This window comes from Oratosquilla oratoria, chromosome 43 (genome assembly GCF_046742065.1).
Source record: "Oratosquilla oratoria isolate Oo_2021 chromosome 43, ASM4674206v1, whole genome shotgun sequence".
NCBI classification, from domain to species: domain Eukaryota; kingdom Metazoa; phylum Arthropoda; class Malacostraca; order Stomatopoda; family Squillidae; genus Oratosquilla; species Oratosquilla oratoria.
The window spans coordinates 18657655-18673136 of record NC_134819.1 but is presented as its reverse complement, the minus strand read 5'-3'; the positions used below and the strand labels follow the sequence as shown (position 1 = coordinate 18673136).

The 15482-nt window shown below is 40.8% G+C and overlaps 1 protein-coding gene across 2 annotated transcripts in view; it reads right to left on the bottom strand.

Annotated features, from left to right (window-relative positions):
* The window catches only part of LOC143021952 (uncharacterized), a 57773-nt gene that overhangs the window by 22675 nt on the left and 19616 nt on the right, over nucleotides 1-15482 (bottom strand). For both annotated transcript variants that reach the window (XM_076179872.1, XM_076179873.1), the window contains one exon: nucleotides 2024-2217. In XM_076179872.1, the coding sequence (XP_076035987.1) occupies nucleotides 2024-2217 (194 nt within the window). The remainder of the gene's footprint in view (nucleotides 1-2023; nucleotides 2218-15482) is intronic.

The following is a 15482-nucleotide window of genomic DNA, read 5'->3' as shown; positions in this document are numbered from 1 at the left end:
GTCAGTTCGACTCAGACCGCCAGCGGAGTAAGACGTACGCAGTTTGTTCGAGTATTTCTTCCCAGATTTAAACTTTTTCGTGTTGCTCTAGCCCTTAATGGTAAGAACGGATTAAAATACTTTCCATTATTTCTCATGGGAAAATTGGTTTCGGTGTTCGAACATATCGGTGCTCGACCACCACCTCAGAACGGATTATGGTCGAGTACCGAGGTACGACTGTATTAGGGTTATATGTAGCAGAAAATAAAGGAGTGGTAGTGAAGGTAAAATGAAGAGTGAGGGAAACTAGTAAATGTCTTGGTGGAAATAGAAGCCTCATGTGAAATAAGAATGCAAAGAGAAAATTATATAAATGGGTGATTGTGCCAAGCTTACCTATTTCAAGCTTACCTATTTCAATTACATGGGAGGTTAAGAGTCTTCTTATAGTGCTCCCATCTCAACTCCAATCATAAGATATGGATTAATAAATATTTTCCAATTTCTATTTCCGCAGTTTCATCATCAATGTCTCCTTTCATTCACTTACTTACTTTTCAAAAACACTGATCGAGTTTGTCCCTAAAGGCTCCTATGGTAGGGGCTGTAACTATCTCCACCGGAAGACCATTCCAATCATTGACCACTCTTACACTAAATGAATTTGCCCTCGCCAGAGATTTCCAGTGCCCTCGTTTCTTAAGCTTAACTGTGTTTGACCTGGTACTATTTTCATTATACTCAAAGAAGATGTTATAGTCCACATTCTCCATCCCATGCAGGATTTTATAAGTTTCAATTAAATCACCTCTACGTCTTCGTTTTTCTAATGTTGTTAGTCCCAGTATCTGGCATCTCTCTTCGTAGTCAATGTCCCTTAGCTCTGGTACTAGTTTGGTCATCCTTCTTTGTACTTTTTCTAATTCTTGGATATCCTTTTTGAAGTATGGTGACCAGCTCTGAACGGTATACTCTAGATGTGGTCTCACCATAGCACAATAGAGCGACTTACGTCTGCATCCATGGATGGAAAATTTCTTCTTATCAGACCTACCACCTTATTTGCCTTCTTAGCTACAATGAAATGAAATTGTATGGGGCAAGAAGAAGAATTTCAAATGTGTTCAAGATGAAATGTTTGAGAGGTATGATTGGGATCACAAGGGAAATTGTGTGAGAAATGAAGAGGTGAGGAGGTGAGTGAGGGTAGAAAGGGAGCTGGCAGATATGGGTGAAGAAAGAATAATGGAATGGTTTGTTCACATGGAAAGAATGAGAGAAGAAAATTAACAAAAAAAAAAGTGTGGAAGGCAGAGATGGATGAAGTAAACTTGAGGGGAAGATCAGGAATAGGATTTGTGGATGGATGAAGTGAAGGATGTACTGAGTAAAAGGGGATTGTCTGTTGAGTAGGTGAGAGAGAAGGTAAGAGATAGGTGTAAGTTGTCAGTTCCCCATTGTGAAAAAGTGTAAGAAATATTGTTGAAGTTAATAGAGAGAAATATCGAGCTCAGTCCGGAGACCAAGTGTCAGCCTCTCAGGGCTCGTGATGGAGGTGAGGGGATTGATAAGTTTTGAAAATGGGAAGCAGCATCGCTGTCCATCTTGCAGGATCACCACAAACAGGTACCCACAACTAGTCCCTGGTATCAAATAAGTATCATTCCTTGTGGTCTTGAGATAGTATCATTGGACCAAATATTAACCCTTTCATCCTTACAGCCTCTCACTACTCTTGTTTATTCTGGCTGCAACCAGATGATTTCATTTGATCAAGAGAAATTGTCATGGACAACATGAGTAGTAGTAAACTCGGCACCAGCACCTTGATCTACAGTCCGACCCATTTTGTGAAAGGCATCCTGCCATCATTTCTGAAAGTTGAAGCTGACCTCTTTAATCCCCATTGTTCTGTCAACAAGAGAAGAGGGAAAGTAAAACTTCACCCCTGCCCTGCCCCCCCAACATTCCACAAGTCGAAGACCCTCGACCCTCGTGCCCCTACCTACTTACTCAGAACCCAAATCAAGCTGTTACTTACAATAAGAATCGTCATCGTCGTCCTCATCCTCATCCTCATCTTCATCCTCATCTTCGTCATCTTCGTCACCCTGAAGGTGGCCGTGGCTTTGCAGACGAGGAGCAGGGTAGTTCCAAGTCAGGTTGTCCAGCTCGAGGAGAGCTGCACGCTGGGCTGGCGTTGTCATTGCAAAGTCCTCATCCGTGTCTGTGATTCTGCGGGACAAAAGGGTGGGAATAGTTAGTGGCAAACAGTGAACATGGCGGTGAATGTGACGGTGGCGGCCATGACGATGGAGAGGGTAACGTTATGTCGGTGTTGTTGTTGGTGTTGATGTCGGTGTTGTTACTATTGCTGGTGAGTGATAGTGGTAACGATAACAAAAGGATAATGGTGATGTTATGAAAATGATGGCAATAAGACTAGGCTGTCTTTCAAGTGAAGAGTAATACCGTTCTGCACTACACTCCTAAACCACGACAAATTAACGCAATACTCCGACGGACCATATTAAAAAAAGATAGTCTATTTGTCGTCAAGAAAGCCAAAATTAAAGTGTAACCACTTTGAAAATTAAAGGCGTCTAATTTTACCGGAATATGTTTATGGTACTTCCCAAGATCAATATAGCTAAATAACTTAAAGAAAAAATATTTAATTTATTATTTATTACAATTTGAAATAAGTGATTCTATCCCCAAAACGTCTGCTTCGATCATTCTCGTAAAACCGACACGTGACGCCATCTACTCCGCAGTGATGTCATGAGTTGTGTTCATTCTTCATGCAATCATTGTATTTGGTGAATGGTGATCGTGTCGAGAACCTATATATTCTATATAAGCAAGAGATTTTTCCCCTTATAGGAGAGGTAGCCAAGTCAAAGGCACGTACCTACTCCCACCTATTCCACTCCCATCCACCACCCTTTCCCCCCTCTCATCTTAGCTCCTCATGGATTATTGTGTCGAGTGCCGCAGGCTACTTAATATAATTTTTAGGAATTATGAAAACGAAGAAAGAATTACTTGGGAAAATACACGATTGGGAAACAAAGAGGCGGAGAATAATGATAATATATTAATAGCATATAAAACTCAGAGAGAGAGGCAGAAGAATGCTTACGATAACCGCCCAGCAACAATATCAATTACGTACAAAATATACACGGAGCCAAATTCTCTTATAATGATAATAAATGGTCCCTTTTTAAAGCAAATGCAAAACGTTTTTTGGAAGTTTTGATGAAGTTAATCAGATAAGTCTAGAAAAATAGAACCAGGAGAAATAACGGGGCTGACGCATTGACAAAATCGTCGACATCACTGATGATTATGTAATTAAATTTAACAAAACCACATTCTCGTACAGGCAGAGACAAACAATTTATCTTTCTCTGTAATTTTTTGTTTTTGGAATTCAAAGAAATGATGCTGACTAAACAATATATGAAATCTTTTCTTTTATTAGGTCTATATTGGAATTTATTTTAAGTTTTAACATATTTTCACTATTATCGCTGTTAAAGCCGCACCAGCACGTGCGTTCTTGAAGGGCAACAACGACAAGCGTGTGGGGTTGGATAGTCTGGACGCCATCGCCCTTACGTTGGCGTCTGACGGCGACTGGATGGGGTCAAATGGGGACCTAGCATTACAGTCACAACACAGGTCCCCGCTGCACGCTGTCAGGCGCTGTAACACGCAAACCGAACGGCACATAATGGTTGCCGCATGACGACAAAAGTGATCCGTAACCGTCCCGTCCAAATTTCCGACCTGACCGGCCGCCGACTCCATTTTTGAGTTTGGTGGATGTTCAAAATTTCCTGAGACCCTTCACGACCATCCCGCCGCCCTCCCGTCCAGCGGCGACCTTTCCCGAAGCGCAGCAACTTAGACAAAGACCTTGCTATGACCTCTAAGTCTGCACGAGACGAAACTAAGTCTTCATAGTGTGAGTGTTCAAGGACGCACGCACGGGACTGCCTAGGTCGACGCGCTAAAACCCTCAAGTCTCGGTAGTGCGAGTGCGGCTTTAGTAGCTGGCGAAATAAGGGCTTGCAGTGTAGCAACGACAAAAAAATGTCATTTGCTGGAACGGATTGGTACGTTCTTAGCGATACTTGTAGTGAAGCTTTTGTTTTTATAGTGTAAACAATTAAAATAATGTATCAAACTGGTCATCTAAAGATTAATTAGTTTTATCTAATAGTAACAAGTCACCATAATTAACCTTTTTATTGGCACACTAGGACCGAGATGAAATTATATATATATATATATATATATATATATATATATATATATATATATATATATATATATATATATATATATATATAACGTTGTAGAAACCATTCATTACAAAGATTGTGACATCTAAGAGGCGTAGTGTGAACGTGATGCAGTATTTTGTGTAGGAGCCACACTGCAATAATATTGAACGATGCGTCATGTATATTGGCCTTGCCTTTTTCGAGTACCCAAAGACAGCATTGCCGAACCCAACATGCACACAGGTAGCACCAATGATGCACCAATATGAAAACTTCCTCGGAGAGATATTTCGGTTCGAATTGATAGCCCACAACTATGACGTCTATCCGCACATCTTGCCTGTTGTCACAGTTATCTAGGGAGTCGAGACTACTCTCAAAATACTATGAAGAACTCTTAATATCACTGAATATCGTCCGTTTTGCTACAGGACGCTTGCGTTGGTACACAACTGACGTCATCGGAACTAATACCAAGAGATGGCGCTGTATGCTGTGTTTTAGAATTCAAAATTGCAAACGACGAATTTTTTTCGTCAAAAAAATCCCTCAAACAGTACTTTTGAGTTATGATATTTGTTTTTAACATGGTTCCTATGAAAACAGATAATATAAAAGAGAAAATGCAAAGTTATACCCTAGTCTTGGTGGTTACCCCTCAAAGTCGATTGACATTACAAGTCTGTTATAAGAAAATAGTGTCAGGAATAATGAGGTCAAAATGTAATTCTTATCGTGTAGCGGCAACTAGTATAAGCAACTGAAATTGTTCAAGAAGAGCAATCTCTTAGCAGGAACAGAATCTATAAAATGTATCATTCATGTTGAAACAAATCTCCGGTTATTTCTTACTTGAGTAGTAATCTGCGTTGTGGAATATGATCGTGATAATCATGAAAGACGATGGGATGAACGGAAAAATAGGGAAATGCGGAAAGAAAAAAAATAATGAGGGAAAGTCCCTTATATGGACCTTGTTCTTCATACAGCATTTCATTCCTTCATTTTTTTCTTAATATTGCCTCTTCAAACACAAAAAGGAAGAAGTTTTAAGAAGTATAACCAGTATATTCAGAGTGAATGGAAGTGACTGGCCCAGTGCATAGCGAGATAGGAACTTCTCGTGAGGACGGGGCCACCGTTTATCCTTTCAACACGACGACATTTTGCATGTCATGTTCTGGTCAACGATAGGAAAGCTCTTAATTCTGGGAAGGAGACATTGTATTGAAGGTGGTAAGGTTGTCCATGTACCGTTCACTATGATGATACTTTTTAAGAATCAGACACTACACCAAAAGTCGTTCTACCATATCCCAAGGTCCATACAAGGCCAGTTGTCAAGGACATGCAAGCCAGGGTCACCCAGAATTTAACACGAATCCGTGAGAGATACTTGATGATAAACAAACCACGAGACGACGCGACGCTCGATCCTGGACCTTGGGGAAGCGAGCGGGGAATTACTACACGACAGTTATTCGATACGAGGGCGTCACGGCCACTCCAGCTCTTGCGTGAGCTTTGTTCAAGGCCAACCTGGGGGTGGGGTGGGGTGGGGGAAGGTCCAGATACGAGGAGATTAAAGGATATTTATATCTATCTGTGAACATGCAGAACAGTTTTTAAATATAAATTATCTTCAAGATCAGGGCACTAATGTAGGTGGGTTGAAGCTGGACGTCTATCTCCGGGGGGTGGGGGATGGGGTGGGGCGGATTTGTATTAGCTGGCAGAAGCTGTACGTGTGATCTTAGATCACTGTTGCCTCGCAGCTTAGTTGTGTAATTGTAAAATGCTGACTGTTTTAGTGACAGGTGTATTATGAGATATAGACTCTAGAATATTTAAATTCTTGTAATTGTTCGTTTTTTTTTAGGTATTTTTGTGTTGGTTAGTAAAGGTTTCCCGGTAGGAATACCTAAACAGTGTAACAATTACAAGAAACTACAGTTGGCCGAATTCCTGGGTACCACAATAGGATTCAGGTTATTGAATCTATTATGCGTACATATGTGCAAACATACATGTGTGTATGTAATATATATATATATATATATATATGAGAAATTTGCTAGTAAAGAGCGACATCAATCAGACAATCTCCTTGACAGTCGCGCAGAGGACTCGAACCCGCTGCGTCTGGACCCAAGAGAGGCTCCATAACACCCGCCTTACATCGCTCGACCACCGACGATATCAAACCGTAGGAACTCATAGCCAATCTGGCTACCGAGATTGGGGAGGGCGCTAACTGCTACCCCATATAACCCCCATTTCACCCTATGGCCAATCGCACTCGTGGGAGGGGTAAGGACCGGAATGAATCCCTTTCACGCTTATCGCCAACGTAAGTATATGAGAAATTCGCTAGTAAAGCGCGACATCAATCAGACAATCTTCTTGACAGTCGCGCAGAGGACTCGAACCCTCTGCGTCTGGACCCAAGAGAGGCTCCATAACACCCGCCTTACACCGCTCGACCACCGACGATATAAAACCTTAGGAACTCATAACCAATCTGGCTACCGAGATTGGGGAGGGCGCTAACTGCTCCCCCATATATCGTCGAGCGGTGTAAGAGGGTGTTATGGAGCCTCTCTTGGGTCCAGGCGCAGCGGGTTCGAGTCCTCTGTGCGACTGTCAAGGGGATTGTCTGATATATATATATATATATATATATATATATATATATACACATATAATCCGACAAGAATCTACTACCTATCCTCCTTTTCATGTTATTACTATCATATACCATACAGACGGCTCCCGCTCTCACAGTAGAATGGGTTATGGAGCAGTATCTCCCACAGGCACAGAATCTGGATTCTTCCTGCCTGTCCCTTTAATATTCACCGCAAAACTTATGCTATCACCTCATTCGCAACTCTCTTGCCCTTATCCTATATGATCCTCTCCGGTTTCGTAAGTTCTTTTTGAATCACTCTCCACCATCCATTCTCGGCACCCATTGATCCACACTCGTGGATCATCCTAGTCTCCTTCCACTTCAAACCAGTCTCCTTTTGTTGAGTGTCATCTCGTGTTGGCATCCCCGGCAACGATCAGGTGTGGCAAAGTAGCTCGAGATGCGGCAGCTATCACCTTCGTTGCCTCCACCGTTGTCTGCAACAGACAACTATCCTGCCCTCTGATCCACATTAGGAAATATCTATCTATATGCCAAGGGCTTCTTCCCTCTTATAAGGGGGGTAGTCAAAAATTTAAACATTGGAAAACGTAAGGAAGAAATGCTGGAAGGTGCACCTAACAAAGTAGCTAAAGATATCATTAAACCGCAAATACGTTCACGGACCTTTTCCCACCAACGTAACCGACGTTTTGAGACAGTACATCACTAGTACGCTTAAGATAAGGCATTTTCTTCTTACGTATTGCCATTTCCTAACTGGGGGGACCAGTCACACCACTCATTATACTACACATTTTACTAGAATGTCCTACTTGCACAACCCTCTCATAATCACCTCCCACTCCCCACCACAAAAGCACATACGCCTGGTGTTAATTGACACAATCCCAATAATCCTGTCATTTTTCTACGCTTCTCTGCAAGAGATAGGACTCCTTCCTAAGCTATAATTGCTTGGATGCATATGAGCATTCTAAAATGACACTTCGTTATTTTCACAACTTTAGAATATTATACTCCCATATACACCTACTTCCTTCGGCTACAATACCTGCCTACCACAGATGACCATCCTCAGTTATGTCGATAATTTTTAATGTGTTTTTTTTACTCATCGTAGTTTATTCTTCACAAGCATATAAATATACAAAATGTTTTCCAAATTGTATTGTCAAATCAAAATGTTCTTATTGCTTTCAGTTCAGGCACAAGATTGAGACGAAATATACCACAAATAAACGCCATTCATTTTGGCTCGTCATGTGATCGTCGTAGGTAGCGTTTTCCAAACCAAGACTGTTATCATTTCTTTTCTTCAGCTCTTTCTGTGGAGTAAATTAGAGCTTCAATTGACACAATACTGATTCACTCTCAACACAATTTTTGCTTTCCATTCGAATGAAAAAGCCTGGTTTAGATTTGCACGATTGATGATTATTTGACGTCACTCCGATTCCGGCCATCTTGCTGTCGACATCGACTACAATAAGCATTTTCAAAACATATACATAGTAGTTTCAACTATAATTACTCCGGCAAAGTCACTCCCAGTTTAACTAGATTTTTAGAGTACTTTAGTATTGTGTGACTCCAATGTTCAGGTGAAATGAATGAAGTCGACATTATCTAGTTAATAACAGCTCCCTACGTACAATCTCAGCTAATGGATATGAGAGGATTCGATTGTCTTGGGTATGCACGCGATACAATAACTTAGCCAACGCAGATATCGACTTTTGCTAAAAAGAACTAATTGCAACCAAGCTGTCGGTCACGCAGTCACTTACCCTAAGAAAAAGTAAGTTCAAATAAAGGCCTCCAGCATACTGCGCAGACTTATGCAATTTTACCGACCTTCAGTACTATTGAGAAAATATTTTTTTGCGCGAATTAGTGACAGAACTGACTCGGGAATGCGTGGGAGTGCTTGTGCAAATGAATGTATTCGAAGGCCATTCATCGAGCCAGTGCTTGGAGAACAAGTGTCCTTCGGAGCAACCACAAACTCTTGCCAATCGTTTTGCTTCGCTGGGGGTTGTGGGGCGACTGAAGGTCAGTCAGGAGTTCTTGGTGGTTGAGGGCTTCATGGTGAGAGGCTATGGCGACATCCTGCGATGGAAGAGTAAACGACGTTGCAAGTTTTTGTTTTTTTATCAACCGGGCCGTAGAATCCCCGATTGTACCCAGATCATCAGGGAACAAAGGCAGACGAATGCGGTTACGGTTGTTCATACTAGAAGTGACGATGTGGGTATGGTGAGGCCATAGGAACTTACAGGGTCCTCCTTCAGGAGCGGAAGGAGCGTGGGGGCCACATAGTCTGTGGAATCCATCCGAGGATCTCTGCTGGAGCAGTAGAGCCACAGGGATCAACGAGATGATATCACATTACTCGCAGAGGCAAAGATGTTTTTAAAACCTCATTAAAAATGTATAAAAACATGTTAATAAAACACTAGGGTCTGGCAGTTGGCATCCAAGAATCTTGAAGGAAATGAAAAACGAGATTGGATGTCCCAAGAGAATGGAAATTAGCCAACGTTACCCCCATATTCAAAAAGGTGACAAAAAGAAGCTAATGAACTGGACCTATAGGTCTAGTTCATTAGCCTATAGGTCTAGTTCATTGGCCTCAATCGTAGGAAAATCATGAAAACTATCATCAGAGATGCTACTGAACACCATTTAGGAAGTAGCTGTTTGATAAATGATAGCCACCATGGATTCAAACGGAAACGTTCTTGCGTGACTAACCATCTCGAATTATGACAAAAGAAACCATATGGATTTAATATATTCAGACTTTGCGAAGGCTTTTGATGCCCTCCCGCACGAAAAACTACTTGCTGAATTGGCTTCACACGGAATTACTGGTAGCCTACTAAGCTGAACAAGTACTTGGTTAAACGGTCGTAAACAGGAAGTTCTAATGGCAAACCTCCTAGATGGAAAAATGTTACAAGTGGAGTTCCTCAGGGTTCCGTTCTTGGGCCGCTTCTATTCATGATATATATAAATGATATAGACCACGGACTGAAATCTATTGTCTCCAAATTTGCTGATAATACAAAAAAGTGCGGAATGGCAAATGATCACTTAAGCCAATTAGATAGTCAAGAAGATTTAGATAAACTGTAGCAATGGTCTGAAAAGTGGCTAATGAAAATTAACCCAAGTGAATGTAAGGTTATGCACATAAGTAAAAATAGCAAGAAGTACGATTACAAGTTATTCTAAAATACGATAACAAAAGTAGGTAGTGAAAAGGATCTCGGCGTAATTATCAGTAACGATCTCAAATAATCAAAACAGCGTATTTCTGCCCCCAAAGAAAGCAAATAAGATTCTAGGACTGTTTGTGCGATCTCTTGATTTTAAAAGTCCATATCTCATTAACAAGCTAGATAAATCGTTAGTTCGTCCACATTTGGAATATGCTGTTTCCGTATGGTCACCGAATCTCATTAAAGACAGTTAATGATTGGAAAAAGTACAACGGCGAGCCACAAAACTGATTCCAGATATCAGAAGTAAATCATACAAAAATCGATGAAAACACATGGATCCATTTTCCCTAAAAGAAGAAGAAGAAGAAAAAAAACATATACTCAGGGGTGACTTGATGCAGGTCTTTAAGATTCTAAAGGGAACTGACATCAAAAGTGACGAAATCTTTACACCGAATACGAATCAGATCAGAAATGATGGTCTCAAACTGCCAGGAAGTAGATTTAATTTGGAAGAGGTTTGAAACAAGTTTCGCCAACCGCGTTGTAAATAAATGGAATAAACATCCTGCAGAGGCAATGCAATGTAGTACATTTCGAAGTTCCAAGATTCATTTAGATAAACACCTAAGCAATATTCTGTAATGCCCGCCATTTATTTTATTTATCTATCATTATTTATTTATTATCTCTGTTTATTTTTATTAATTCATTATAGATTATCATTATTTAACTGTTTGTTTATTATTCATGATCTAATTATTTTGATTAATTCACTTTTTTCGTTTATTTTTTATTCCATATATATATTTTTTCCCACATCCGACCTAGTTATGGACTAAAAGGTCTCCTGTCGGCATGCTCCTCCTTTACCTTTTCCTTTCTACCTGGCTCACCCCTCACCCTCTTCAATTCTTTTCAATATATTGTTTCTTTAAAAAGAAATCTGCCAAACTCCCACCCCATTTTACATCTGCTCTTCTCTTTGCATCCCTCTTTCTCGTCCCACAAACCATCTTTGAGCACTTTTTCAGGTTCTCCTTGAAACACGCACCTATTCCTCTTCATCCTTCACCATTTCACCCACTTCTCTCAGTCTCTCCTCTTTTTCTTTCTTCCTTTTCCTTCTCATTGAATTTTTTTGCTCTCAGCACCTCTCTACCTCCCACCTTTTTCCTCCTCCATTTTTCCCCCTACTCCCGATTTCCCTTCTACCAAAAAATGATGTGACACCCCCACTCTCTTCCCTAAAAACATAAACATCCAGAGTTTTTTCCAGTCTTTCTTTTAGTTACCTCTACATCGTCCATTAGTGTATCATCAGCCGTCCCTCCCTATACAGCCATGTATACTTATGTTTGGACCTCATTCTAAACAGTGCTTTCATCAACACTCTAAACACATCTTTAAAATCGCTTCTCCACTAAGATTCATACCATTCACCCCAAACATCCTTTCTACTTCCTTTGTTGGGTCATCTCCTACCCTACCATTATGATCACCCAAAAACATTACATATATGTTCCTCCCAAAAATCACTAAACACTCGTTTAAATTTATTAAAAAAAATTCTTTACTCTGCAGTTTTCACAGCGCCAGGACCAGATGCACTCACAAAAATCCATTTCTTTCATCCCAGTTTCACTTTCATTGACATTAACCTCGAAAACACTTCACTCCACCACGCACTTTCTTATCTTATTATCAGCAGAGCCTCCCTTTCCCTCCCTCACCCCTCACCAACCCCTAACCCTCTCCACAGTACTCCCAAACTCAAATTCGCCCTCCTTCAACTTAGTTTCACTTAACTCTAACACATCCATCTTCCTTCTCACAAACAGTCTTCCATTCTCTCCCTTTTACTCTCATCTGCACTACAAGCACGTACATTTAATGGCCCAATTATTAAGTTTCAGTTTGGATTCCTCCTCCCAGACCTTCTTACGCTTGGACTTCTCGTAAAATGAACGCACAAAGATTGGAATCCCTAGTCCCATCTCTCCATCCCACTTAGTTGCCTTTTGCGACGCGCATGCTAAACACGGTGGCCCAGGTCTTTCCCCCCACTCTCGCCTCAGGGGACATGAAGAGGTCGAGTTGTACAAGTGGTAAGGGACAGTTAAAAAAAAAAAGCATCAAAGAGGGACAACTGTAGTGCAAAAGTCGCATCATTCTAATGTGAGTAGAGGCTATGTTGTATGCCTCCGTTCCGTAGGGGTTACCCCAAAACGATCCCTAAAGCATTGACTGCATGTTACCGTGTATTCAATACCCCAAGACACCTTTTTGTCAAAAACAAATATAGGATAATGCCTGTGTAATGAAAGAAGGGAAGGAAAAGATGTTGCAGGGAGAAAGGAAACCAGAAGAAGCGTGAACAAAGGAAACGCAAAGAAGGGCTGATGAAAGAAGAAAGCCATGAGTGAAGTGGTGGGGGAGAGAAAAAATAAAACCTTGATTAATGGAGGAAGAAAGGGACCGAGGGTGCATTAAGGAATATAGAGGGGAGAGAACCAGGAGGGAAGAGGAGCTGAGAAAGGAGGCTAAAAATAGAATAAATGGCGAAAATTGAAGGGGGAGTGCTGGGGAAAGAGGGAAAGGGAGAAAAGGTTAAAGATGGGTGGGTGTCGGATGAAGGAGAAAAGATAAATAAGAAAACATCACTGTTGAGTGAGTTAAGAAGTGGTTGCAGGAGAGGAATGAGGGAGGCACTGAATGGAAAGGCACCCTGGATGGCAAAAGAAGGGTGAATAGCCAATAGACTCCGTCATGACAAACGGGCGAGAACGAGTAACGAGAGGGCTATTTAGACGCAGCCGAGCTTTTCAGCCTCGCAGCTCCTTGCTAATGTCGTCATTCGACTTGCACCTCGGAGGGTATCAAACGGAAAGATTAGAGAACAGGATTCGTTTATAAGATTTTAGGCCTAAACGTTGAATTCCACCCAAATATCAATTCTATGCCACCATTCCATCAGCTAATTCGCTGCAAAAGGGTTTTCTTCACATTAAAATCACTAAACTGCAGTCGAAATAAACACTAGATCATTTTACGCAGGGGAAAATGTTAATCAAGACAGGCTACTGAGGAGTTTATGAGTCGGAATCTGCCAGTATTTCTTGAGTTCCACCGTCAGCCTCTTGCATTTCGTCGCTACCCTCTTCTTCAGATGGAGACAACTCATTAAGAACTGGAACTGGTAGGGCATCAGAGTGCAGAGTAGGTCGAATTGCTGAGGGGATACTAGGATATGGGATTTTATGTGTTTTTCTTGCCAACGCGTTTTGTATTGATTAGACAAAAATAGCAGTCAGTTGTATGGTCCTTCGGCTCCCGCCAGGTCATGCGAATTCCGAAAGGTCATCAGTCCTTACGTTTCCCTTTCGTCCAGTCGCGCAGCATTTATGCGCAGTTATGACGCACAGTATACGGGGCCCATTTCTTGTCTTGGTCACCAATAATAAGTCCCAAGTACGCTTTATAGACTCGCCTTACAAACGATGTTATATTGCGCCTCCGACGAATAAGCGTGAGGTATCCACAAATATAGCAGAAAACATTAGGTTTGTTCACACAATGATGTCTCCTTGTAGCCATGATCAAATATGAAAGAAAAAACAAACAAAAAGATAGATCCGAATTCATTCCATAAACACATAATTTAATTGACAGCAAAATGCTAAAATGTAATCCCTCAAATTGTATGAAAACTAGAGCACACAGAACAAAATCGTTTCCATATTTGAAATCAGCAGGTCAGAAATAGAAACAATAAAGAAATCTCATGCAACAGATTGAAAAAATGCCTTGTGATTCCTATTATTGTTATTATTTCTATTATTATTGTTTTTATAACAAAAAGTGTCAAGTTAGTGAGAATGATAGGAGAAAGGAAGAGATAGATAGAGAAAGAATAGAGAAAAGAGACGAAAGTAAGATGGGAAAATACGAAAAGTAGAGTCAAATGGTAAACTGGAGGGAAGATGGCATCATGGCTCTGCAGAAAGAACTAAAAGTTACGATAGAAATTGTGGAAGGAGGCAAAGGAACTTTCCAGAGAAGAGTGCGTAAGTGGTGGTGATGAATATGGTGACTGTTGTGTTGGTGGTAGTGGAGGTGGAGTGGACTTGGTGGTAATGGTTATGGTGGGGGGTCTTTGTGGAGTTGTTGGTGGTGGTGGTAGTGGTGATGATGGTCGTGGTGGTGTTAATGATGTTGGCGTTGAGGGAGGGAGTGACGGTGAGTGATAAAGAAGATGAAGGTGGTGTTGAAAAGGGTGTTGATGCACTTGATAGTGTGAATGTGGCGATAATGATGAATCTAATCATGGTGGAGTGAGGATGGTGGAGGTAGTGTTAGTAATAGTAGTAGTAGCAGGGATATCGGAGGAGGTAGTGACAACAGTATTGTTAATGGGCTCACCATTTCTGGAATATTCCCAGTCATACGCGCACCTCAGTCAACAAATACTCACACCTTCCACACTGGTAATCTGTCTGATGTACTGAAGGTGTGTATTTTACGATTACGATAATCAAACGATGCGTTAGACCATGATTACAAGTCAAATCATTCTCTAACATTTAAGATAACTGATAAAGCTTTGCGTAAAAATATTCCACAAATGACTGCTTTCTATAAATCACATACTAATCTGCTTGTCACAATGTATCCTTCGCAAACGGGATCCGAGATCTTGGCTTCTATTCAATATTAGTAGTTCTTCAAATAAATTGCGCGTCATGTTTCGTGACCTTTTCTGAAATTGCATGTGTCATGATGCCAAAATTGATTATGTCAAAAATGCAACTTCATAACATTGAAGAGCAGGACGTCTGTCGGCGTCCCATGTACCGCAAATGATAAATAAAAGAGAAAGAGAAAAAATAAATAAAAACATATTTCCATTGAAATCTCGCGTAAAAGTTGCGTAGACTTTTATTTTGTTATTTGGCAATAATGTAACTCGAGGAACAGGATGCCTGTGTTGCATGTGTATTTACCTAGTTGTATTTACCTAGTTGTATTTTACGGGAAGGGGAGCTATGCTCGTGGGGTCCCGTCTTCATATCTCATTTTATCTAAACTATTTTTAAATTCATGTATTGTTTTTGCACACACCACTTTCTCATCTAACTTGTTCCAACTGTCTATTGCTCTGTGAGGAAAGCTGTTCTTTTTCAAATCTCTTCTATAGCTGTCTTTTTTTATTTTCTTTCCGTGTCCTCTTGTATTTCTGTCATCCCATTTTATCAGATTCTCTCTATCAGTAATTTCTATGCCTTTCATGATTCTGTAAATAGCTATCAAATCTCCTCT